The sequence below is a fragment of the Poecile atricapillus genome, chromosome 18, assembly GCF_030490865.1.
Source record: "Poecile atricapillus isolate bPoeAtr1 chromosome 18, bPoeAtr1.hap1, whole genome shotgun sequence".
Taxonomy (NCBI): Eukaryota; Metazoa; Chordata; class Aves; order Passeriformes; family Paridae; genus Poecile; species Poecile atricapillus.
Genome location: NC_081266.1, coordinates 7216135 through 7241372, shown reverse-complemented (window position 1 = coordinate 7241372; position 25238 = coordinate 7216135). Strand labels below are relative to the sequence as shown.

The following is a 25238-nucleotide window of genomic DNA, read 5'->3' as shown; positions in this document are numbered from 1 at the left end:
TTGCTGCAAGCTGTTACTTTATTCAGTGGAATATGTTCAATTCTTTCGTTTCCTTGGTTCCCAGTCGTTGAAAACGGGTGGAATTGATAAGTGGTTAAGAAAAACAAACCCAAGGGGAAAATATTTCTTCTGGGATAATAGCACTGGATTTTCTATGCTGACCTGTGGTGGAAGAAGAAAATGGAAAATGCCACTTTTTCAATGAGAAACAGAAGAACATTGGGTGTTTCATTTAGAGGCACTTACTGTCCAGTAATAAAAACATGTGACTCCTTATGCCTTTACTCTTTAAGGCTGCCTTTCAAATTTAACTGTATTTTATTAAACATATTCTGCTCTTTCAGAGGAGCTAATGTTTACTAATTGTTCAAATTACCAGCTTAAAAGGTTCCTTTTATTTTGTGTTACCTGTTTTGATGGGAAAGTTCAAATCTATAGCACAGTTAAACAATGAATAATCTTCAGTCCATTAGAAAACACCTTTATAAATATCAACTGAAGTTTCTATAGGTTTAATTTAATGTCTGGTTGAAATTTCAGATGCTGAGACAAATTCTTGTTTGTTTCTTCACCTGTGATAAATTTGTTTGTCTTGTTATTGGAAATAATCTCGCTGAACAAAATAACCTCTGTATTGTTCATGCTCCTTTGAGTGAATTCATACTCCCACTCAAACATATTTCTTGAAAAGTTCCAGTTATGATTGACATGAGAGATGATTCATATGGTATTGTGATAGACCATTTTGTGTAAGTGTCGTTCTGAATTTGCTACAGAACATTATTCATCAGGATGATCTGTTGGACTCATCTGTCACCCTTGCCCTCCCTGTGTCTTACAAAAAGGGAAAAGGCCAGGCTTTGACATTTGATTGACAGGTTTGCTAATAGGAATGACCATTCTCTCATAAATGTGATAGCACTGCTATGTCAAGATTAGGATGAAAACAATGACTACATTTTACATCTAATTTAAATAAATCCATTTATAGCATCCAGTGCATCCCTAACATTTCTGCAGAGAGATTTTCAAAGCTATTGAGCCAGATAACTTTGAATTTATTCTCTGTAGGTACTGTAGCTAGCTCAGGACAGTATGGAATAAACTAATCTTTCATTCTTGTTATACAATTTAGATGCCTAATGTCAAAATACTACACTAACAGGTTTTTTCACGTGTGTGCTAAAACCTTGCATTTTTGGTAGAAAGAGCCATTTCTATGGAATTGATCACAAAATATGTGATTCACACCTGACAGTTGTGTCTTACTAGCACCCCAATGAGAGTTTTATTCTTCCCAAACATTCCATTATCTTCCCATTTTACTATTAGCTTTGAATAGAAGACTCAACTCATTAAATGAGATTAAAGAAAACATGCTAACTAAATAATTTTTTTTTAAGCTTGGTATATATGTCTTTTTTAAAAAAAATTCTGCTCATTTACATGGATAGGATTAGAGGCACAGTGAGGATAAGAAAGTGCATCCCAGTATTATTTACAATGTAGAGCCATTCAAGGACTCTATTCCTGCCTATTTTCCTGCTAGGCAATACAAAAACAGGGCAAAAATGCAATCCTGTCTTAAAAAAAACAGCTTGCTTTGTAAATAACAATATAAGCCTGGTGTATCTGTCAGACAAGGACTTTGAGTAATCCAGAATGTATTTGTGAAGCAAAAAAAAAACATTCGCAGTTTATTCCTAGTGCACACAGTCGTGAAGGTTTTTTTTGGATTTTTGATGTATGCGAGACAGAGCTGAATGTAGAGCACAAATTTGCAGAAGAGAGCATTTGATCCCATTGGCCAAGGTAAATCAAACTTAATAAAGGAGACATCTCTGCCAAACTCCCACAGATTTCATAAAAAAACCATGTGGAGTAAGAAAGATGGCTTAAAAATCTCAACTAAGACAATGGCTGTGGCTGGATTTGAGAGACACAATATATCAGATTATGAAAAGATGTGTAAAGGTCTAGTCTCAGGGAAAAAATTCAAGACAAGGTGATTATGAGATATAAACCCTTAGAAAACTGAACTGCTGTTCAGATAGATACTTTATTCCAGCATGCACCAGTTGTAAGTGTGGGTAAGGGAGAAAAAGCCTCCCTAGAATATAAACTGAGACTAGAAAAGAATTAAGTGTATTATAACTTTAGTCAAGGAAATACTTCTCTTTACTGTTCCCTTAGAGCATGAATGTTTCATACTGATGTAGTCAAATTTCATAGTATGAAATTCCATCTGATGATGTTTCTGCCTTTTAATGACTGAAAGATTCCTCCTTCCATTATAGCAGAGTAAAACCCTTGTCTGTGATTGCAAGTATTTCTCATGAGTTCACCCCTAAAATTCCCAGCAAATGTATCTGTACCCACTCCACTCTCTCTGTCCCAAGTACCATAGACATTTAATTACTCATTTAGCTCTCTGGAAGCAAAGAGCACTCACATACATTTAAAAACATGGGAAACATCTCTCTCTCCACATTTCCTAGTCTCACATTCCGTTCAGGCTCTTCTCCTCCCCACTCCTGAGTCTCTATTTCAGTCCAGACACCTCTCCCAGACCCTGGCAGGGCTGCAGGTTGTACTCAGTCCCTTCAGGAGGAAATGGGTCTTGCAGGAGGCTCTGGCCAGTGCAGAGTGATTTCTTGCTTGTTTTGTCTGCCTCGTTGTGGGTACTCTAAAGGCCTTCAGGGCAACAAACATCTTGTGATAGTTTTCCATTTTTTCTTTCTGAAGAGAAACATTTTCAAAGAAATTCCAAGGTAAATAAGAAAAATGGAATGTAATAAACTCTGAAAATAATGTATAATGTAATCCAAGTTTTTCAAATACCCAGGTTCAAATATCCATAATTCCTCTCTGATATGACAGTATTTGTATATATGGCAGAGCTGGAGTTTACCCTAACAGGAGGAATGAGAAAAATAATTTTATCTTAAATCAGATTTAAAAAAACCCCAAACAATATAAAGGAATATTGTTAATAAAATGAATTGTACACTATCCAAAAGAGGAGGGCAAGACAAAAGAAATCATTGAACTTTGTGAACAAAAAGAGGCAACGAGAAGGCAGAAATCTTTTCTTGCCTTCCCTTTCTACAACAAATGGATATGTGTGTGCACACTAACTACTGCTAAAAGGTCCTAATGGAGAAAAAGACTGAGGTTCCTCCAGGGGAGAAATGTAAGGTCTTGATGAAAGTCTTTTCACTGTGGAATAGTTATGGAGATGAATTCCCATTTCCTTTAATGTAGAAGCAGAAAATGTCTGTAAGTGGTCAGAAAATAGCATGGCTGGGCTATTCCTCAGAAATGTAAGCTCTGTAAAAATACAAAGATTTTTAGTCTGTTGATTGGAGACATGAGCTGAATGTTTTACTGAAGTCTATGAGCTTACATATTGACTAACAAAACAATGTTAGATGTCCATTTTTTGGGGATAATGGTCATTAGCATATTTGCTTGAACATTAATTTCTCTTGAGAATATTGCAGTTAACTTTTGTCGATGACAAGAACAGCCAGGAAAACATCATAAATAATTCAGAAAAAAAGCAAGACTGAAAAGCCAGTATTTTTTCACTAATTTAATAAATAAATGCAGAAAAGGTAGAACATAAAAGATGTACACACACACACACACAAATAGTTACTAGCTCTACTTGTAATTGCTCAGAGAAATCTATAGACCATGAAAAATAAAATAATCCAAAATGAAATCCAGACAGTTCATGTAATTCATTAGAGGCAAAACATACAGGATGAGTGTATTCTGTTTTGAGTAATGTGAAAAAATTCAAAATGTTTTTTAAAGATCCAGACAGTAGAAATTTAATCCAGTTGTTACAAGTATAGAACAATATACCACGTGCATGTGGATAAATCTATAGGATTCACTTTTCAAGAGTCATCAAGGCTGCAAGAAGTCATCCTGCAAATCTCTCAGCTAAAAGAAGACCAAAGAAATTCCCGATGCAATAAGTACAGTCGGTTCTGTAATATTATTAATATTATTAATCTGAGTAAGATAGTCAAAAATATGGATGGAACAGGGTAGGACCTTCTTAAATGATGTAATCAGGTCAGTGAAGACAGGTTGACAAATCCAAGTTCTTAGAAAATTGTAACAAGCTTGACTAATACAAGTCAAAGGTTACTTTTGAAAACAGGGGGGAAATGAATGATGAATTGAAAGACTGGAAAAGATCAAATGTAATATTTGTTTTAGAAAGGGAACATCTAAAGAACTAGTCACTGTCAGTGACTAGAAAAAAAAAGGAGAAAATAATAAATACGTAAACCCTTCTAAGACGGTAAAAGTGAGTAGCAGTTTGTCAGGACATTCCATGAAGAAATAGTATCCTGTTTTCTCCTATGAAAGATTAACAATACAGATGGATAGCAGAAAAACGAAAATTATCAGAAATCTGAAACAGAAAATGCCCTGGATTGGATTTTTTTTTGAGGAAAGGAGTGGAAAGTGGGAAGTGCAAAAGCAGTGTTCATAGGAGAAAAAGTGTGAAAAAAGAGGAGAGGAATAATACCAAACAGAACAAATATTTTGGACAGCAAGGAAGTTTCAGGGTAAATTTCTGTTTCCTAATTATGAAAAATTTCCTAACAAGGTTATTTAGCAGTTGAAATGCTTTTGTTGGGTTGTCTGTGGATTCTTCATCAATGGAAGACTGGAAGAATAACTTCAGAAAGACTTCTGTTAGGAATAAGTTGTTGGGTGAATGCATGTTTGATGTCTGGATGCCCTTCTGTTTTTCTTTATCATTGTAAAACATTGCAAGTTTTCTAGTTCAAAGACCTGTGTAATTGAGAAACAATTATTTTCTGTAAATTCTCATCCAGGTGTAAAACTTCCAGTCTGTCACACACCAAAGATGGATAATTGCAATTCTAACTTGTACATTCTGATTCTTATAGCTGCAGTAAGAATTACCAGGGCAGAAAAGGGGGTTTTCCTACTGGTATTTCCAGTCCCCAAGTTTGTATACATCGACTTCTAAACTATTATTAACATAAAATAATCTTGGATTATTTACTTATTGTTAACTGCTAGCCTAACGGTGACAATAAAATTATTTTAGAGTAAGAACTGAGCAAAATCCCTCACTAATTCAAACTATATTTTGAAGCAAATCTAACTTTTGAGATTATATCATTTGTAAAATGACTGCATTACAAACATGACATTGAGAGCAGTAGCTGGCAGTGTAATGGCTCTGTTTGCCATTAAATCAGTCAAAACCAAAACAAATGGGATGACTATCACTGGTATGGACTCAATTAGTTCATTTTGTTATAAATATAGTAGTGTAATAGGCTTGATTTGCAATTCATCTGTGTAGACAGTTATTTCTTTGGTTAAAATGCTATTTTTATTTCAAATATTTCTAAACATGATTTGATCAATATTTATTTGGAATTTTCCACCCCTGGCGAAGACATTTGGTGCTAGAAGTCATAGTTTCTGCAAGATTATATTGAGAATTTCTGACTTTTTAGAGAACAATCCTGGTTCTTTTAAAAGAGAAGATTCCCTTAACACGTTGTCTGGCATGTTACTTTCCAAAGTAAATGACAAATATTTTATTTATATTTAATTAGGACTACTGAAAATTCTTCTTAGTGCTGTCCATAGAAGAATAAAAGTGTCAAAACACTTTTTTTTCTCTCAGAAGTTTGAACCACAGCAATTCAGCTCCAGAGTCACACGTATCTGATGTTTGTGTTGTTTATACATTTGGTATGAATTTTAAAATTGCAGGAAAGCTTTGTGCTGTATAACCTTTAGCAGTGTTCAGAATTGGCTATTAAAAATTTCAGAAAGTGCATCAGAGTGGCTTCACAACAGAGATTTCTTTTTTTTTCCTTTTGTTTTTGTTCAGTGAGGAAGAAAAGGCAGTTGTCATTTGAAGGATTTATAAGATACATGAACTCAGACGAATGTTCAATATTTAAAAGCCAGCACAAGACCATCTATCAAGATATGAACCAGCCATTATGTGACTATTTTATTTCATCTTCTCACAACACCTACTTGATAGCTGACCAGCTAATGGGACCCAGTCACTTATGGGGCTATACCAGGTATATAGACATAATTTTTAATATTTTAAACTTTCTTTGGCTTTTTTTTTTTTTTAAATTAATGCTAAGTCACATACAATCCTACTTGGAAATAAGGGACAAAGCCATCAAAGATACAAGTTGAAATGAGAGTGGTATTTTATTTTGTGTGTACACTTTTCAATATATTTGCCAAACCATCTGTTCATAGTCTGGAAGCAATCTATTTTTTTCACTTACATCTCAGAAAATCAACCTTGCAGCAAATGGAATCTATAGTATATTGTACAGTACACGATTAAATCAGTTTTTAATCTCAACGTGCCATGCAAAAAATAAATAACTCCCTGAAAGAAATGTAAAATTCCTGGGCAAGCTGTGATCTGTTCAATGTAGAAGATGTGTGTTGGAGTATGTCTGTGTCAAGGATATCTGTGTTCAGTGCATGTTGCAGTGTGGGCAGGTTAGAAACAACAAAAACAACAAAACATGGGCATTCAAGTAGGCAGCAGGGAGAGGAACCTGTGCAGTGTGTGACTCCAAGAGGATGATGACCAGGATGCCTTATTGCCAAGACAGGGAAGAAAGAAATTAATTGTGTAGTAAATGCAACACTGAGAGGGCAGGATGTATTAAGAATTAGGAGGAGATGTGTCCAGAATTATTTGTACTACTTTAATGAAGAGAAAGCAGCAGGAATCATCATCTATCTGAACACTTTGTAATTTTTTTTTTGGTTGCTCTCTTGATGTTCTTTAGTGACTTGCAACCATCAGAAACAGTACTGAATTTCTAACAGTATTTAAAATTCCATTATGTTAATGCTGCCTTGCTGAAAGTAATTGCAAAGAAGGTATAACCCCCTCTCTCTTTATCTCCTGTATGTGTGAGGAAAATGCTAAAATCAGCTAAAGGCATATTTGACATATTGTTAATGTGTGAAAAGCAGGATGTAAAAGACAGCTTGGTAATTAAGTAAAACAGTTTATAAGAAATGTTTCAGTTAGTTGCAAGTCAAATATTGGAAACCTAAGAATTTAAGGGATGACACTAACATATTCAGATTAAAGCAGTAAAGTCAGGGTGTCTCAGAAACTTTAGCACTCTTAGAAATGTGGTCTGGGGAGAGGAACTGTTTTATGTAAAGACCAAGTGCAACCTGATTCTCCAAGTACTATAGATTTTTAAATATAGTGATTCTCAAAATTCTAAGCAAGTTTGGAATAGTAGCACAAAATAGCATTGAAAATATTTATTCTTTTATTTTAAGTGGCAATTTGCCTTTGTTCTAAAATTCCTTTATTGAAATCTTTGATTTTTAGCCTTTTAAGGAAGATAATGCAGGTAATCCCATATTCTTTAAAGGTCTAATAAAGTTTATTAAATAACACACACCTAAAATAGGCAGAAACAGAAAGTATGTCTGTCTCATATAATTCTGTAGGATTTCTATTTATGGTGAAAATGAGGTGTTTTTTCTGTAATTAATCCCTGTGCTTGTAATTAGAAACACAGCAACTTGTATAAAAAAGTTTGCTATCTTTCTTTTGGCTGCAAAATTGTTTCTCTTGTTCTTCTGAAGTGCTCTGTTAAAAGGATGCCGTTGCCTGGAGATTGACTGCTGGGATGGCACCAACAATGAACCTATTGTGTATCATGGTCACACTTTAACAAGCAAAATTCCATTTCGCTCCGTAATTCATGTGATTGACAAGTATGCATTTATGGTACGTACAGATCTGTGTGTGTATACATGAGTTGGTTAGAATGGGATGGTGGCTTTAACTAAGTGGGGACATGGCTCTTGTAAATTCTCCAGGGTAAAAAAATGCAACTGAGCAATGGGTATTTTAAAAATTAATTGCAGAGCAATTGTGCTATTTGTTCTTAATGTAGTTTAAAATCTAGTTAAAGGAATCATAATCATTTTTCCTGATAATGAATATAAACCAAACTTAGTGCAAAGGATTCAGGTGATCTCACTCAGCTTGTTAGGTGGAATTCTCACCTGACATAATTTAAACAAGGACTGAATCTATATTGAAGACCTAGTTCAGATTTTTTCTGATGTTTTCCTCCTTCTTTATATCCCTTAAAGGTTTTTTTGTCACTTACTCTTCTGCTGCTATGAGTCTGTCTTGTATCCTCTGTGTGAATTTATAAAATAGACAAAAATATTAGATAATAGATGAGTTTGAGACTTTGTTTTCCATTTCCTCTCTTTTGATTTTGAATGTTGACACTGATAAATGTTAGCAGCTACTGATGTTTTTTGGTCAGGTGACCCATCAGAGCAAAGTTCCTTTTACCTATCTCTGGAAAAACACTGAAATCTGGAGAGGTTTTGCAATGTCTGAGGCTTTTGTATAAGCTTCTGGTGAAACTCCTGCTCAAAGGAAGTGCTGAATGACTATTAAGATAAATCTCAGAATCAGGCCAGCATTATGTGTATGAATATATACATCCACAATCATAAATTTATGTGGATTTTCATGCATATGTATTTATAGCCTTCTCAGTGTTAATCAAAGCTGTGTTTTTTTTCTGTTTTCTATATAAAACTTAATTAATCTCTGATTTTAAAAGTGAAATTAAAAACATGATTTTATTCCACTGTTTTTCAAAACCCACTGGATAAAACTTGCCTCTTCTTGCTAACACACAGCATATTGTGCTTAACTCTAATTCAAACTTCAGTTCTCAAGCCCAAGTGCCAATGAGATGATAAAATCACAACAGGTCATGGTTGGTACCAGCTGTCCATGCAGGCTGAGCTTTTCTTCTCTTAAAAGTCAATAGCAAGTGCTCAGGAGACAAATGTAAAGACAGGAAAAACATAAAATGGTGTTTTCCTTATTGACAATTTAGGCTCTGCCTGAGCAAAGATTTCATTCAGACTATATTTTTGGTATCCACCAGTATTATTGGCAACTTATGAGATTTACTTATAAGTCTAGATGGATGCATTTCTTTTGAGTTCTTCTCTAATTTTTACTAATTTTCTCTTTTTCACCTTTTAGCTTTAATTTTTACTCAATTACCCTTGCTTGAGTAGTGTGATGAGAAAAGTGTATACTGTCCCTAGAAAAGTTTGTGGTATTATCAAAAATAAAAAATATCCATAGCTTGTTCATGTAAAGGAAATAATTTCTGAACAAGCTTTGGGGAGACTATCAAAGCCTTGATAGACAATTTGAAAAGTAGTCAAAAAATCTGTCATAAACTAAAGCAAAAGACATTTAATTCTGATTTATGCTTTCAATTTTAATTTTAGAATCTGATTTTAGCTTTTAAAACCAAAACAATGCAGTCCTTTTTTCATATATGTCTAGCTCTGTTTTAACTTTCTGAAGGTGCATTTCTTTTTTCTTCTTCAATTGTGCTTTCTTTTTTCCACAAATGTTACCTGTTTTATTGTGTTACTAACCTGGAACAAGTGATCTATATTCTGAAGTTTTTGAAAATGAATGTAAATACAGATGGCCAAGGGGACTTTTGTAAGATATTTTGGAAAAGCAATTATTCATATTTTTATTTATTAATAATAAAATCCTAAAATTATATTTCCAGTCATCTGCCTATCCAGTTATACTGTCTCTGGAGAACCACTGCAGCCCTAAACAGCAGGAAGTAATGGCAGACTGCTTGAAAAGTATTCTAGGTGACAAACTTCTCACTACACCAATTGGTGGTGCAGTAGATATGACTGAACTGCCTTCTCCTGAGGTAATAAGTTTTCATTTTTCTCTGTGAAAGAAATGGAAATGATGGTGGGGTTCTTCATTATTTTTTTTTTCAGTCCTCTGGGACTGAATTTATGGATCACATCTGTGTCAGAAATAGACTTCAGGTAGTAATAAAAATATTTAAACTGCACCAAAAAAACACATGGAAATACATCTGTTATTTGCTGATTTATTTTTTTGTTGCTTAAATTGAAGGAAATTCCTGAAATTTAAACATGTTATTGAAATGGAAACCTGAGCCTACATTTTTTGCCAATAACAGTGATGATGGAGGTTTTTTTTGGTCCTCTGCTACTGCAAAGCCATTCTCTTTCTCAGTGTGTTTCTCCCTCAGACAGCGTTTCTCAGCGGATGGCCCGAGACCCCTGGGACATGAAGTCAGAAAAGGCAATTAGATGGGTGTTGAAAATTTTATTGCAAACTAAAACAAATACATTTCCTTTGTTCCAGTCTTTGCACATAATTTTCTTTCAAGGACAAAAACTTTTTTCAAGTCTTTTGTAGCACAAATACGTGCACACATACAAAATACTTATTTCAGCTTCTCGCTGTTGCCAGTATAGCCATATTTTATTCCTTGTGTTTTTACAGTAGCTAAAAAAAGGCAAATGAAAATGTGGGAAGGAAGCACTGTCATAAGGAAAAACAACACACAAAAGGTGTTTAAAATAATTTTTTAAGGATTTGTCAAGGAAAAATATTTTTGAAGTGATCTGTGCAAGAAGATGTGCTGAAGTATTACCGTACTCTTATATTTCCATAACAATGTTGTAATATTTAATGTTCATGTTTCTCCACCCTTTTTTTTTTTTATTGTAGCAATATATTTTTTTGCATCATGGTTTCCAACATAATTTTGAAGCCTTGAAAACTGTTTTTTCAATTAGGAAAAAATCTAAACTCTATCAAACAGGAGGGCTTGTTGTAAAGCTTCTCAAATCACGGCTGGATTCAGTGTAGGAGATGTGCAAGGATCATATGTCCTCTGAAGCAAGCACAAAATCAGTGAAATGGAATCACTGAATCACACACTTAAAAATATTAATTTCTATGATATATGTCCCTTACCATATGGTTACTGTGATACAGGGAGTTCATACTTCATATTTCCACAGCTTAGAGTTTTCATGAGTCAGCTCTGTAGAGTTTTGCCTGAAAATGGATTGCTGGGTCTGTGTATGGAAATGCTGTCAGCTGAGATTAATTCTCCTGAGCTTTTAACATATTAAAGTATTGTGAGACATATTTCCCATCTGTGCAAGGTGTAAGGATTACCTAAATAACGCCACTGTCGTCACCTGATTACAAAAGTTTTAATTCAGAAAATTATTATCTTGAGAATGAACACAAATGAGGATCTTCTCTGTTTCTCCTAGGTTTTCTGATCATGCATGTAAGAAAAGTCAGTAGGACTTTACTTAGCAATGGAAATATGTAGCTATGACTGAATTTGTAAATTCAGTTATAAGCTTGACTTTGGCTGGCATCTTTTTGAAGAGCCAAAAAAGGAGTTTAGTGACATCACATCTTTAAAGCTTGGGACCTTGTGCATTTTCAAGGCCTGGGTAAATTCATTGTCATTTGAGAAAACCAAATTCTGAATTTAGTCTTCAGACTGCTTTACTCAAGCTGTGCAAAAGAGATGTTACAGAACCACAAATGATGAATTTGAAATGCTCTTTGTTGGAAGGATCCTCAGTTAGTGTGAAAAAGAAAAAAGCTGTCACCTATCTAAGTTGTTGGTCCACTTTTTTCAAGATGGAGCATTAGCAAGAAAAGGGAAAAAGCCACCTCAGTGTTCTTCAAGATCAGAATTGAATGGTTATTTTGTGGGTACATGAAGTGGGAAATCACATAGTTTCTCCAAACACTTCAAAGAAACATTAGACAATTACAGGTTCCTTTTAGGTTTTGGAGTTTTGGAGGCTTCCATCGAAATAATTTTCTTTTATATGGTCAATCTTCTACTTCTTTCTTTAAGTAGGTCTTGAACTATACCTTTGTCAACTGAGATGATTGTGTGTGTGTGGAAGGAGGTTAAAATGAGGAACACGCCCACTCTTAGGTGGTTCCTTGGACCACCTTGCAATGATGTCTCCTACCATTGTAATTCTAAGTGAAAATCACATGGAGGCGCAGGAAATAAAAGTGGAGGATCACTGAACACTTCCTCTCTCTGCTTTTCCCAACACTTGCTTCATCTGAAAAACAAACCCCAGAAAATTTCAGGACTAAAGGTTTTTTAATTCTTTGCCTTCAGTCATATATTCACACTTCCATCTGACTATATTGATATTATTAATTCCCTGCAATTCCTGTATTCTGTGGCATCTCAGCACACAATTCCTCCTCTACATATGGAGGAAGGAGAAGACTTTTGCACTACTTCTTTCTTTCCCACAAACTTTATCCCATGAGAAACTGAGGCTGCTTTTAAGCTTCACCTGTCCCATCTCTTTCCCAAGAAGATGTTTTGCCACCCAAAGCGACAGACCTGATACAATTCTCTGCTCCCAGTCTTGGCCATCATGGTGCTTCTAAAGAGACTTCATGAACTCCCTCTAATCTTCACTGGAATAACAGGTCCTTTGAGTCAGGTCCTGCATTAAATTAGATTTGACATCAGTGACGGGCGCCAGACATCTCTGCTGGTTGTACCAGCACTCCTGGTGATGTGCTGATAGAAAGTGAAGGAATGAAGTGCCTTATGCAGCAATTTGTAGATGAACTTAGAAAATATCAGGATGCTAGAAGAGATAAGGTTTTACTTACCCTGCTGTGTTCCTCCTCTCAAGAGATCTGACAGCAATTGAAAGGAGCATGTGGGCATCCAATATAACACAGAAAAGAATGTAAGCACATTGATGCTTTGATGAAAGTTTGTTCCTCAATTATTTTGCATTGTAGAGCATTGAACTGCCTTACACTGCTGACAGGATAGATATATCAGATAGTTAGGAATCTTTTATTATTTGCAGGTTTCCTGTCACAAAGTTGGAATGAGATATTGATGTGTGATTAACTGAAAGTGAAGTGGCAACTACTGTGATTTTACAAGTTCTCTTTAATGTTTACCACACAGCTGCAAGATCAATTACTGCATTGTGATGTCTCAGAAGCATTTCTGGCCAGGATTGCCAAGGCTTCCCTATGGTTGTTAAACCTGTGGTGTCCAAATAAAAGGATCTGTTTAATGAGATCCTTGAGAAAGATCAATAGAAGGCCCCCAGTACAACTTCATGGGCTATGGATATTTTAAATTCTGCTATTATGGGGAAAACCAGCTAACTCCATAAGCCAGGACTCATCCTTCACACTTTTCTTCACCTTTATCTACTCAGTATAAAAAGGAGAGCTTTCTCTACACAGTGAGTGTTTTCAGTGAGAAATTCAAGATTAAGCACATCTAATTCTGTTGCTTCATTTATGAGATTAATTCCTATTTATTTTGACCAACACATTCACATATGCAAATGTCTTGACCAAGTCTTTGCATCAGAAATACTTTTGTTTCTTAGCAAGTCAAAATGTTTCTAGTCACTCTTATGCCTTTTGATCAGTCTATGGCATCTATTCTTTACAAAAAATATGAAAAAAAAAAGAAGAGAATGTGGTATGTCTTGGTGATGACCTCAAAAATAATAATAAAAAAATCCATACTGTTTCTCATAAAATTTCAGGAATCTCTAGGCTGTAGTGAGTACATACAGAAGACTCATCTAATTCCTTCACTATTTTTAGGCATTGCACTCTTGAGGGAACATGATTTTCCCAGAAATGTGGTAAACATGTGACAGTCATTATCTGTTAATAGCTTCTTTGCATTGTAAAGCAACTTCAGGAGATAACTAAAAACAAGACATTGCCATATTTTATATCATTACCCAGGTAGGTCTTGGGTCAATGGCTTATTTGGTGTATAAAAATCATGTGGTTTGTTTGGTAAGGCATCTTCTTGGACCATTGAACTTTGGTAAGGAATCTGTGCAATGAAGACTCTGAGCCAACCTGTAACCATCTTTCTCTGCAATCATCTGGACTTATTTCCAATGCATCCAGAGATTTAGTTGCCCATGTAGAATATAGTTTCAGCTATAGCACAGCTATTTATCCTTAAGTAGACTTAAGGTAAGTAGACTTACCTGAAGTCTACTACAGAGCGCAACACAGAAATGGAATTTTCAGGGTAGGGTGCTTCTCACTGGGTAAATGTGTTGTAGGAAAACTTGCTATGAGGTAGCTAAAATGCTGCTCCTGATATAATTAATATTTGTTTGCCTAGAGCTCAGACCTTGCTGGTGGTATTGATTAAAAATATCTGTATAATAAGTATACAGTATTGATATAAAGTATCTGTAGATGATAACTGTGATTTATAAGGCTGCCACAAAGACATCCATTCACACTTCACTAAGTGTGATTCGTTAAAGATAGCTGGTGTTGGGTTTTTTTAACAGTTGTACTTAACAAATCTTGTCATTGTCTCAAAACCTTTCCCTGTGTCAGACTTCACAGGAGGTGTTGTATCTTAACCCTATATCAGTATTTAAGGCAGCAGTATCATTCTTGAAATAGAATATTATGTAAAACTCAGAAGAGATTTTAACTTTGTTACTTAGCAAGATTTTCAAGGCTTGATATTCCTCTAACTGAGCACCTACAGCTGGTCAGGAGAGAAGAAGGGAGAACAACAAGCTCAATTTAAACAGGAGAAGCTATTCTGTCTTTAATACTTCTGTCTCAAATCCAGGGTTTGTTCCTTACATTTCTGGGCACTGAATTTTCACATTAATTGTAGTCATCAATAGGTGGGTTTGCCCGATCCAAAGTGCTTGTGATTTTTATCTTGGAAACTTGGCATTACTTCAGCTGATTTGTGTTATACATCCCATTAACCAGAATGCACAAGAAAAAGGTTTTGTTCATTTAATTATGTAAATATTTGTTCTAGTTGATTGCACTTCGAGGTTTTTGCTTATGCCAGTCTTGAAGTCCCACTATGCTCTAGGGAGGTCCTATGATGTTTTACATATTTGAATTTTTTAGTATGCTTGCAGTTTTTATAGAAGTAAACAGCAAATGTATTTTTAACATATTTTGCCTTTCATAATAAAACTAGAAAGGAGAAGTTATAGTGAATGCTCAGACTTTCAGCTCATTAAAAGGCTTTTCAGCTCTCTTAGAAGACCTGGACATGTAGAGGAAAAGGTGTCACATATTTAGCAGTGCTGATTACCAATTAAAGAACTCAGATTTCACACAGTCACTGAATTTGTAACCATACATTTGTTATAAGTTTTTTTGAAGATGTGTGAAGTTCAGACAAAAGCCTATGCCATTTTTTCACTCTGTGTTTCACTTTCAGTGATTGGGGGTAACTATTATTGTCATTTGCTTCTGGCCAAAAAATAGCAAATTCTCTGGAGTATTTTTGTAACTGTTTCTGAAAAGAACCATGATTTTAGAATGTTGCCTTTGTAGAAAACAAAGCAAACCTTAAAAAACTTCTCCTACCTCAGGATGTTTATGTTTTTGCTAACAGCTCGCAAACAGAATTTTAGAGACTGATTGACACCATGACCCATTTTTATATCATTACACACACACACTATTGTCTTTTTTTACTTAAAGTTATGTTTGCATATAGGAGGCAGTAATGTAACCATAGATAGTTTTTTCTTCCCTTGTATACCAGGTCTTTTTTTATTTTATTTTATTTTTTTTTATTTGTAGAATGAAGTCTTCCCATGAATAACAAAATACAAGATCAAAAGTGGATAGAATTGCTTTTAGATACTGGGAAATGTGAACATGCAAAGCAAAATTCAGAACTCTTAAAAAACATGAGTAGCATTAATCATATTAAAACTCTTCTAAAAATACCAGAGAAAAATAAAAAAAAGAGTGCATTAATAAGAAATGAAGGCAATGTTAAAGGGCATCCTTATCCTGAGTCACCAGTGCAGAGAGACTAATCAAACCTTCCAGCAGCATGGCATTGATAGATATTGGGCATAGGATGTCTCATTCCACTGGCACCCTGGCAAACTACCAACACGAGATCTGAAGCGATAGGGGGATTATGAGCAATGGAGCTTGCAATGGAAATAAATGGAATGTCTCTATCCTTGCCTATGGCTCTGGTTTCTACTAAAAAACTTTGGCTTTATATATTTCTGTTATCCATACCTTTCATATTTACTTCGTGGATACCTTAAAACACAGCATTTCAGTTACCTTTCATTTATTGTGAATTTTTTTGTTCCCTCTTCCCGCCACACTCCCAGTAGTGTAATCTTCCTTTCCACTAGAGCATAGGAAATTCAAAGAACATTTTTGTGGATCACTTTATTCAAGAGTGACAGTAAGTCCTGTTACTCCCTGACAGCTCCTGTGTACAGATGTACTGCTGCATAATAGAAGCTTTACTATTAATATAGTTTTGTAAATTGAAGTGAAATATATACTCATAGGATTCTGTTCCATAGATGAAAGCCATGCTGTTAGAATCAATATAATTCAATGATGTTTTTCTCCCTTTACATTACATATTATGGAGGTTGATACACGTCCATTTAAAAATAGAGAAACTGCTTAGGCAAAATCACCAAACTTTTGTTTCCCTGGCCAGGTAAGACCAGCATAAGGTTCTACTGTAAAATAACACAAGTTATAAACAAAAGTTTTCATTTGGTACACCAGAGAGATATGCACAAAGGCATTAATCAAATAACAAATTTCCTGCAGGCTTAGTGATAGATGAAAACATTCCAAATGAATAGCAGACACATCTTTAAGTGTGTATATACACATAGAAGTACATTTAGGCTTAAAATAGAAGTAAAAAAATAAGTAAAAAAATATACCTTCTATGTCTTGCCTGGCTATCACTTTTGGCTCTTACTTAGCTTTCTACTTTTATCTTTTCATAGTTTCAGCATCTGGGTTCCTGTGGAAGAGAGCCTTTTTTCCTGTCATGGTGTTAGATAGGCTCATTCTGTTGTGTACATTGATCCCCAGATTCTGTTTGGTTTCTTTGGCTTTGGCTTCTGCCTCACTCTATTTTAATTCATTTTGCAACCTCACATCATTATATTTAATAAACAACTTTGAAGATTGGTTAAATAACACCAAGAGATGAAAACCTAAGTAATTCTAGTTACTATTGTTCAACCTCTTTTCTATAGGCATTAAAATTCAAAGTTCTGATAAAAAATAAAAAAGTTGGAACAATTGAGGAAGGTCTGCTCAGGATGGATGCTGAATATGGTGGTGAGACAGAGGAACTGAGTGACTCTGAATCTGAGTCTGAGGATGATGACGCAGATGACACGTTACCTCTTCAGCCATCAAGGAGTCCCACCAGAAGAAGAAGAGATCATAGACTTTCACCCCCACCTCAAAAAAAACCAAAGGTAACTTTTGCTGCAATTGAATATAGAGAACACACAGATTTTTTTTTTTTTAAAGAAACTCGATTATCTTAAAATAGAGACTAAACTGAAAAGTTGTTATAAATAAGTTATTTTAAAATAATTTATATTTTAAATTTAATTTAAAATTTAAAGAGAAAACTTTAAAATTACTAAGATCAGTGCATTTGGAAATTACATTTTTTAGCTCGAGGTTTCAGAGTTTTCCTACTCTTATAAGAAAAGTCAGACTGGACCACATTTTAGTACCCAACTAAAAATCAACCCCTTCCTGTGCTCCCATCTTGAACTTCAACATTTTCCTCTCTCAAAACTTGTGCTTGTCCCAGGCTCTCGGTCCCACAGTAGATTTAAGATGTGTTTTGTTGGTGCCATGGCTCTCCTGGAACTATGTATAGAGAACACTTACAGCAGTACCTGATGACAACAGGCAGAGTTAACCATTTCTTCCCCAGGTCTTCCAGTCTATTTTTAAGATAGATAAAGTCTCCTATTTTCTTCTGTTCTGGATTTTTTTGCATTAAATTAGGTGCACATTCCTGGTTGTGCTGGAACATTTTTCAGCACCTGGAGCTGAAGAGGTGTTTTTAGATTTATCATGCAGAGACTTAACTTTATTTCTGAAAAAAGTGTAAAAATTTGGTGTTTGAAAGTCAAATTGAACTTAGTTTTTTTAACCAACTATAATTCTCTACCACGGAAAATCTGTTGCTTCATCAAGGTTGAAACTGCCTTGTTCAGCTTTTTTAGGATGTCAGGCAGCACCTGGTGTACCCAGTCACTCTTGCACATCATGCTCTGATTGCCTGAATGTGGCTAAACCAGCAGTGCTCCTCAGAGCCCAGCACTCTCGCTGAGAAGCAGTGTCTCTTTTTTTTTATATGATTTGAAAGTTTTTTTCTTCTTTCTCATTCCAACTGACATGGAGAAATAGTAAGGAAAAATTCTGAGGAAGGATGGACTCTGACCAGGAAGGACCAGCTCTCTAGACAATAGGTTTCAAGAATATTTGTAGGACCATGTAACGGACTAGAATGAATTCCACAGACTCTTAAACAGCAGCAACAAAAAGGATCTGCTCATGTTTCCCAGGCAGAAGAGAAAGTGGTTTCCAGGGTCCCACTCTGTTGGAATATTTGCCTTGATGTCCCACTGTATTGCTTTATGGGAGGGTGGGAGAGCATTTGAATCCACAGCCAAGATACCCCAGTGATGCTGCTGGCTTTGCCTGCCTCCAGAGTTGTATTTTTCAGGATTTCCATGGCAGTAGACTCCTGGTGTCCTCATGGGACATAGCCCCAGAATAATTAATGCACTTGAACGTTGCATAGTTTAAGAGCCATGAGCAGGCAATCTCTATTATTTTGTGGGATGAGAATTTGCCTTCAAAAGCTTTAATGGAATGTAAACATGATTAGCATCAGCAGCTCTCTGCTGGCTACTGCCCCCAATTAGCTCAGAAGTTATGCTGAGGAAAATGAAGTGGTCACACAGTGCTTCTCTGTAAGAGAGAAGATCCTGGTAAAATTTCAGTCACTTTGGCTTATTTTGGTAATTGAGCAAGACTAAATGAAGATTTTGGTGAGAGAACTTTCAACCTTAATCAAGAAGAAAAGAGTTTTCCTAACTTCAGGGCAATGCTTAAAGGAATAGGCCTTTGATTAATTTTCTTGGCGCAATGTAATATTTTCCTGTTATTCTACATTTTATAGATGAGTTTATTCTGTTGGTCTTTTCTAGTACTTTATATATTTATGAATAGAAAGTTGGAGATATATTTTTAAGGAACAATGTTAAAAGCCATGAAAAATAATGTTATTTGCAAACCACTCTTAGGAGCAGGAAAACTGTAAAGCTATCGAGAACATTCTGCTAGGAAGGATCTCTCCACTCACCCTATGATTACTGTGATAAACGTGGGCACAATAACCTCAGTTTTCTCTCAGTAGATCAGATCTCACTATTAAAGGTCATATTTATTAGATTCATTAACTGTGACATGTTTTTTCATGCTTTATGCATCCAAAATGATTGTTTCTCTGAATTATTAATATTAATAATAATGAAATACTCATCATTGTGACTTTTTAAATTCCATTATTCATCTGATGATGTTTAGGTGAGAAAGGGAAAGATTGCCCTTGCATTGTCAGACCTCGTGGTTTATACCAAATCTCAGAAGTTTGTGAGCTTTGAGCATTCCCTGCAGCATCAGCAGTGTTATGAAAATAATTCAATTGAAGAGAGTGCAGCACAAAAACTTTTAAGATCTTCAGGTAATTTCTTTGGAGTCAATCAGTTAAAAGTTACATTGGTGCTATGATTGCTTCACTGCTTAGGCATTGAAGGGTTAAAATTTCATGAAACACCTGCTGTCTGATTTTATTTGGTTCTTTGTATAACACTGTTTTAGATATGTCCTTTGCATAATATTTTTATTTCTGTTGGCTTTGTGAGAAAAACTGGAATTCAACTTTGCTTTAATTCCGTGTATTTTTATAAGAACAAATATTAACACAGTCTACAAAATGTACGTCTGCCTTTCGATTCATTGTTTTCTGCATCAAGTAATTTAGGAATTGCAGTCAGCACTTGAAAAAGCGTGGAATAAATTTCACCACCTCCCTCCCCACCCCCATGTCTGGGCTGAGAACTGAGCGGAGTTGGCTCGGCAGTCGCCTGGCTTTGGTGACAAGTGCAGATAAGAGAGTCCTCATTAATGGGATGGATAAACCCCAGAGCAGGCAGCTTGCTCCACTGGAGCAGACCTTCCATCCCAGCCAAACTGAATTATCCAAACCATTCTGGGCTGGAGCAGCTCCATTTGGTGCAGCCTCTGCTGTTTGAGCTCCAGCTGCCTGCAGAGAGCCCCGAGGGAGCGTTAAAAGCAGAGATCACCGAGCATGACAGTGACAATGACAATGAAGGCTGCCACATGCCCACTCACTTTGTGGAGGTGATTCAGTGGCTGGCTGTTGCTAAAGGACACAAAATGATTCACATGAACACTTTCCAGTGGTAGAACAGGAAAGAAGGAACTTTATTTTCTGACTCCAGTATTTATAGATTCTCAACAATGACCAGGGATTGGATAATTAAGTTACACTTTCCCAAGCACACTGGTCGTGTGAAACGTCCATCAAAAGATGTTTCTTAGAAGGAATGTGATAAACAACTTCTGTTTATAGAACTTCCATGGGAAAGTAACTAAAACTATGAAAACATTATCAGAAGGTTTTAGTTTTCAGGGCAACAGCTGGCGAGGTGAATGATGCTGAACAGTGTCACAAAGTAGGATTTTCCAGCCACTGAGTCCTCTCTCTGGTTCCTCCAGCACTCTAGGAGATAGAAAAGTAGCTCTAGAACCTCTCCTCCCCCTCAATAAAACCACCCCCAAACAACAAAGCAAACCAAACTCTACCAAACAAAACCGCTAAACAAACAAAAAATGAGGTGAGAGGAAAATGGAGATCAGAGAGATGACCCTGGAAATGTAGATTTTTGTTTAATCACTAAAAAGGAATCGTGCAGATAGAAGTCATCTGAAGTTTCCCACATCCCTGCAGTCAATGCTTACATATGAGAAAGGAGGGAACACTGCCAGCAGAAGGAAAAACAATGTACATGATAGTTATCTTCTGAGGCTTATATAACAAGAATTTCAGTGGCTTTTGAAAACGTGCTCTTCCCTGGTCCTAATATTATTTAGCCATTTTATTTAAACCTCCAAACAACAAACAAGCCAAGATCATCTAAAGATGAATTTTTCCCCTTTTTTTTTTCATTTTGAGCTATTATAGAAGGGGGAAACTTTTGTGCAGTTTCCTGTGTCTCGTTTCCCATGAGAATACAGTGGGCTTTAGTGTAGAAATCATAAGCTTACCCTGCAAAAAGGTGAAGAAACAGAATATTTCAGTGAAGGGATGGTTTTTGGATAATGAACTTCTTACAAAGGAATATATATTTCTTTATACAGGAATACTGTCAGATTCAAATACACACAAAATATTAAGGTTTAAAAATTAATTATTAAATGAACAAATGAATATATTTCAAAATAAAATGATGTTAAAATAGAATAAATTGGCATAATATTGTGTAAAAAAATTGCTGGATCAAATTACTGTATTTTTATTATTTGTTCAAATAGGATTCTTTAATAACAAAGATTTTCTTACCAAGATTTTATCCTTCTGTTTATCAGCTAAAGAGTTTATTTCACATACTACAAGATTTATTACAAGAATTTACCCCAAGGGAACAAGAATGAGCTCGTCAAATTATAATCCTCAGGAGTTCTGGAATGTAGGGTGTCAGATGGGTATGTATCCTTGCAGAAACTATTGCATTCTAGGCTTTACAGATAAAGGAGTTTCTTGCTTCCTATAGTATTTTGGTGTTATGTAGGTTACGTATTTTCCCCCAGTGGCATTATTTTAATTTTTGTTGTATAAAATTTTCCTTCAACCCACATATTCCACCAGTTTTTTCTCACTAGTAATTGTAAATATCACTTTGTGTTAAATAGCTGTTTCCTATCCCAGATATTCCATTTATTCTATTTTATTAATCTCTTTAAACTACCTCTTTGAATTGGATATTAAGAAAATCACTAATAACAAGCTCAGCATTTTTAAGTTTCCATTACTCAGCAATGCAAGTTTCTTCTGAAGGGTCTGTGGGTTTTCAGTGGCACTCTGTGACTTGCTTAGGTGCAGATGTGAGCACAACAATTGATAGTAGTGCCAAAAATTCCCAGAACAGGATATGCTACACAAGGCAGCACTCAAACATTCCTGGTCAGCACAACATCCAGAGACAGCTGGGAGCTGCTGGGAGTCTCCAGTCTTTATTCAGATGTAGAATTTTAATTTCCAGTACAAAACATATTCGTTTCCTGGGCAACAAAAAAAGTGGTAACTTCTGCTTCTTCATTGAAAGTTATTTATTTGAATTTTTTCAAAATAAGCATGGCATGACTTCTGTACCCAGCAGGCTTTGGAAAACCTCTCACCTGTAAGCATTTTGTCCTTTTTAATGGCTTTAGAGACCATTTTACCTTCACGTGTTTATTCTTCAGTTTAAAAGATTCTCAGTTCCAGAACATATTTCTATGTCTGCCTGCTAAATTTTCTTCAGCCCTAGGTAAAGTAGAGCAGAATAGTTTTTGTACCCAGGTATATATTCTGTCTTTGAGTCTTTGCCAAGGCCACCTGAGGGAGACTGTGGGGTGAGCAGGGCACTTTGCCTTAGGCTCTCGGTTTTGAGAGGTGAGAGGTGTGGATTCACCTTGTTATGTTGAAATACACACTCATCCAAGGACAGGCACAGATTTCATTCTGTCTGTAGGGCCCTGGAGCTTATGTCACCCTTGTTCCAGGCTTCCTTTTCCACTTGTTTCCTTTCTCAGCTCTCCATATATCTTCTGTGACAAGTTACTTTCTCCATCCTGACTGTTATTTTACGTAACTACATAAGGAGTACAAAAATTACTATTTAGTATAAATTTGACTTGCTTCTATGTCCTCATAAATGCTTATTTGCAGTACAGATTTGGACTTGTGCTGGACTATCCAAGTATCTTCTCATCACCATACTGTGTGAAATTGGTTTGATTATGTTGTGTCCTTGTGGTTCATCCACACTTAGTGCCATGTCTGGATTATTTACCTGGGGTGCTGCCCTCCCTGTGTGCTATCATTGCTATCTAAACTATACATTGCCATTAAAAACTAGGAAGTTTGTTTCATTCTTAGAGAAAGCACTCGCCAGAGGTCCTTAATTTAAAATTGAATTAATCTCCCAGTCTTATCATACTGCAATTTACTAGTTTTCTTTCTAGCCTGTGAATCTCCACACTTATCTCTGCAAAGGATAGCCATTTGTTAGATCACAGACAGTGCCAAAATCTTTCAAAATTACTACACTGGCTGTTTACTCAAAGTGTGCCTTAATGAGAAGTCAGTCTAAACATTTATATGCAAAACATATGACTTTTGGTGCATAGGGGGTTTGGGCCCCTTCCTGGAAGAATTAAAAATCTGCAGGAAGTGGTTAGATTTGCCCTCTTGGTCACTTCCTTTGCATCTTCACTTAAAAACCCCTCTATTTTTCACATGGGAATAGGCTGATTAAAAACAATTCTCCACATACATTATTTCCAAGCTATGTTAGATCTATTAATTCCCTAATCTGCTTTAGATAGCTGTTTGGCAGAAATATAGCAGCTCTTCACAATGCAACTCCCAAAGTGAGGGTATCTCAGTGAATCTTCTGCTGATGTCCTTTCACTGATTTAACACAGACTTTTGATTTTTATATCTGTCCCATGTCTGTATAATTCACACACCCCTCCTGTCTGCCTGCCTTTGTGCTTTACACCCCATGCACAGAAGTGAATCCTCTAGATCCCTTTTGCAATTCCCTGAAACTCTTCAAAGGACTCTTGGATTTCTCTTTGCCACCTATTCCCCTTCTTAACTCCCTTCTCCTCCCCACACCTGCAAGCTTACATTCCTTTAACATCCATAACCTTTCTGGCTGGGCAAAGAAAATATATTAGGTTTTGTTCAAACCTACACATAACACTGCCTTCCAGGCCTCTGCATCTTGTAATTATGAGAACTGAGTTACTCCTTCACTTCCCTTAGTGATTGACTCAAAACAGTGCTTTCTTCTGTACCTTGCCAGCAATTTTCTCTGAATTGCTTGGAACATATTAACTTGGAGCAGCCTGGCACTCAGCTAAAGCAGGATGAAATGGTCCAACAGGCTCAAGACTTTTTGGGGCTGAGGACAAGACATGTAATTGTGTAAACCTAATTTCCAGAGGAAGGCAAGTTAAAAAGCTCAGTAAAAAGTACAGAGTTTCCACAAAATAGCTTTTGGATATCACTGTGTACTCCCTGTCCATTCTCTGAAAACTGAGACTCACAAGAACAGGAGGTTTTGGGAAAAAAGAGGTCTTATGGAGAAAAACCCTCACTTTTCATAGTCTGTGAAAATTAGTATGCCTCCTGCATACAACTGCAGTGAGGCACTGGAAAGAACTGGTTTGATGTATCCATGTCTCCTTTTTATTTAGGAAATAAAATGAAATGGAAAGATTTATGCAGGGAAATAAAATTCAGGACATTTATTTAAATAAACTGATATCAGTTGTTTTATATAGACTGAAAAAAACAACAAAAATCCAAAATGAAAGAAAGCCTTGGTGAAAATCATAATAAAAAAAGACTTAAATAACCTTTTGAATGTGGCATTTGGAAATGTTCTACATGTACCAAAGCACTCTGCAGGAATGACCAAAACATGCCATAACTTACAGGAGAAAACCATGGTGTTGTAGGTAGAGAATTTTATTTCAGAATATCTCATATGTGCTTTTTGGGGTGTGCATAAATTTATATGCTGCTGTGAAAGTTGTACTTGTATGATGGGTTTTTTACTTTCTGTAGGTTTTATTTTGGACTGTGACACTGAAATGCAGCTTGGCAATTTTGTCACATCTGTTTTGTGGTTCAGTCTTGTGTGCAATAATATGACAAAATATGGTAAAAAATGATGCATGAAAAGAGGAGTGATAAGGAGCTCTCTAACTAGTTCTGATTTTAACTTCTGAAGCAACCAAGGGAAAAGAAACCAACTAATTTTGATCTTGGTATGCCTCACCTGTGGAAATTAAAATGACTCAAACCTGACCCTGCTTGGGTTCTGTGTCAATAACTATATTATTGCTCTCTTCTACTGGTTTTAATAGTCCAGAAATGCCTCCTTAGCAAGTGAAACCTAGAGGACTAATTTTTTTTTTAATGTTTTCCCTTGAATTTCACTGATTTAGTCTTCACAAAGAGTGAAGTGGTACAGCTAATTCAGGTGTAGACACCTGCAAGATAGGTGGGATAATATGATTCAACATATGAAGCTCTCCAAATGCACTCAACTTTCCTTTGGAATGGCTCCAAATGCTGGGA

The 25238-nt window shown here is 35.8% G+C and overlaps 1 protein-coding gene across 1 annotated transcript in view; it reads left to right on the top strand.

Annotated features, from left to right (window-relative positions):
* The window catches only part of LOC131586058 (1-phosphatidylinositol 4,5-bisphosphate phosphodiesterase zeta-1-like), a 49047-nt gene that overhangs the window by 6407 nt on the left and 17402 nt on the right, over positions 1-25238 (top strand). Inside the window, exons 4-9 of the mRNA XM_058852797.1 lie at positions 5906-6107; positions 7669-7813; positions 9657-9812; positions 17020-17247; positions 19385-19541; positions 21470-21586. Coding sequence (XP_058708780.1) covers positions 5906-6107; positions 7669-7813; positions 9657-9812; positions 17020-17247; positions 19385-19541; positions 21470-21586 — 1005 coding nt within the window. The remainder of the gene's footprint in view (positions 1-5905; positions 6108-7668; positions 7814-9656; positions 9813-17019; positions 17248-19384; positions 19542-21469; positions 21587-25238) is intronic.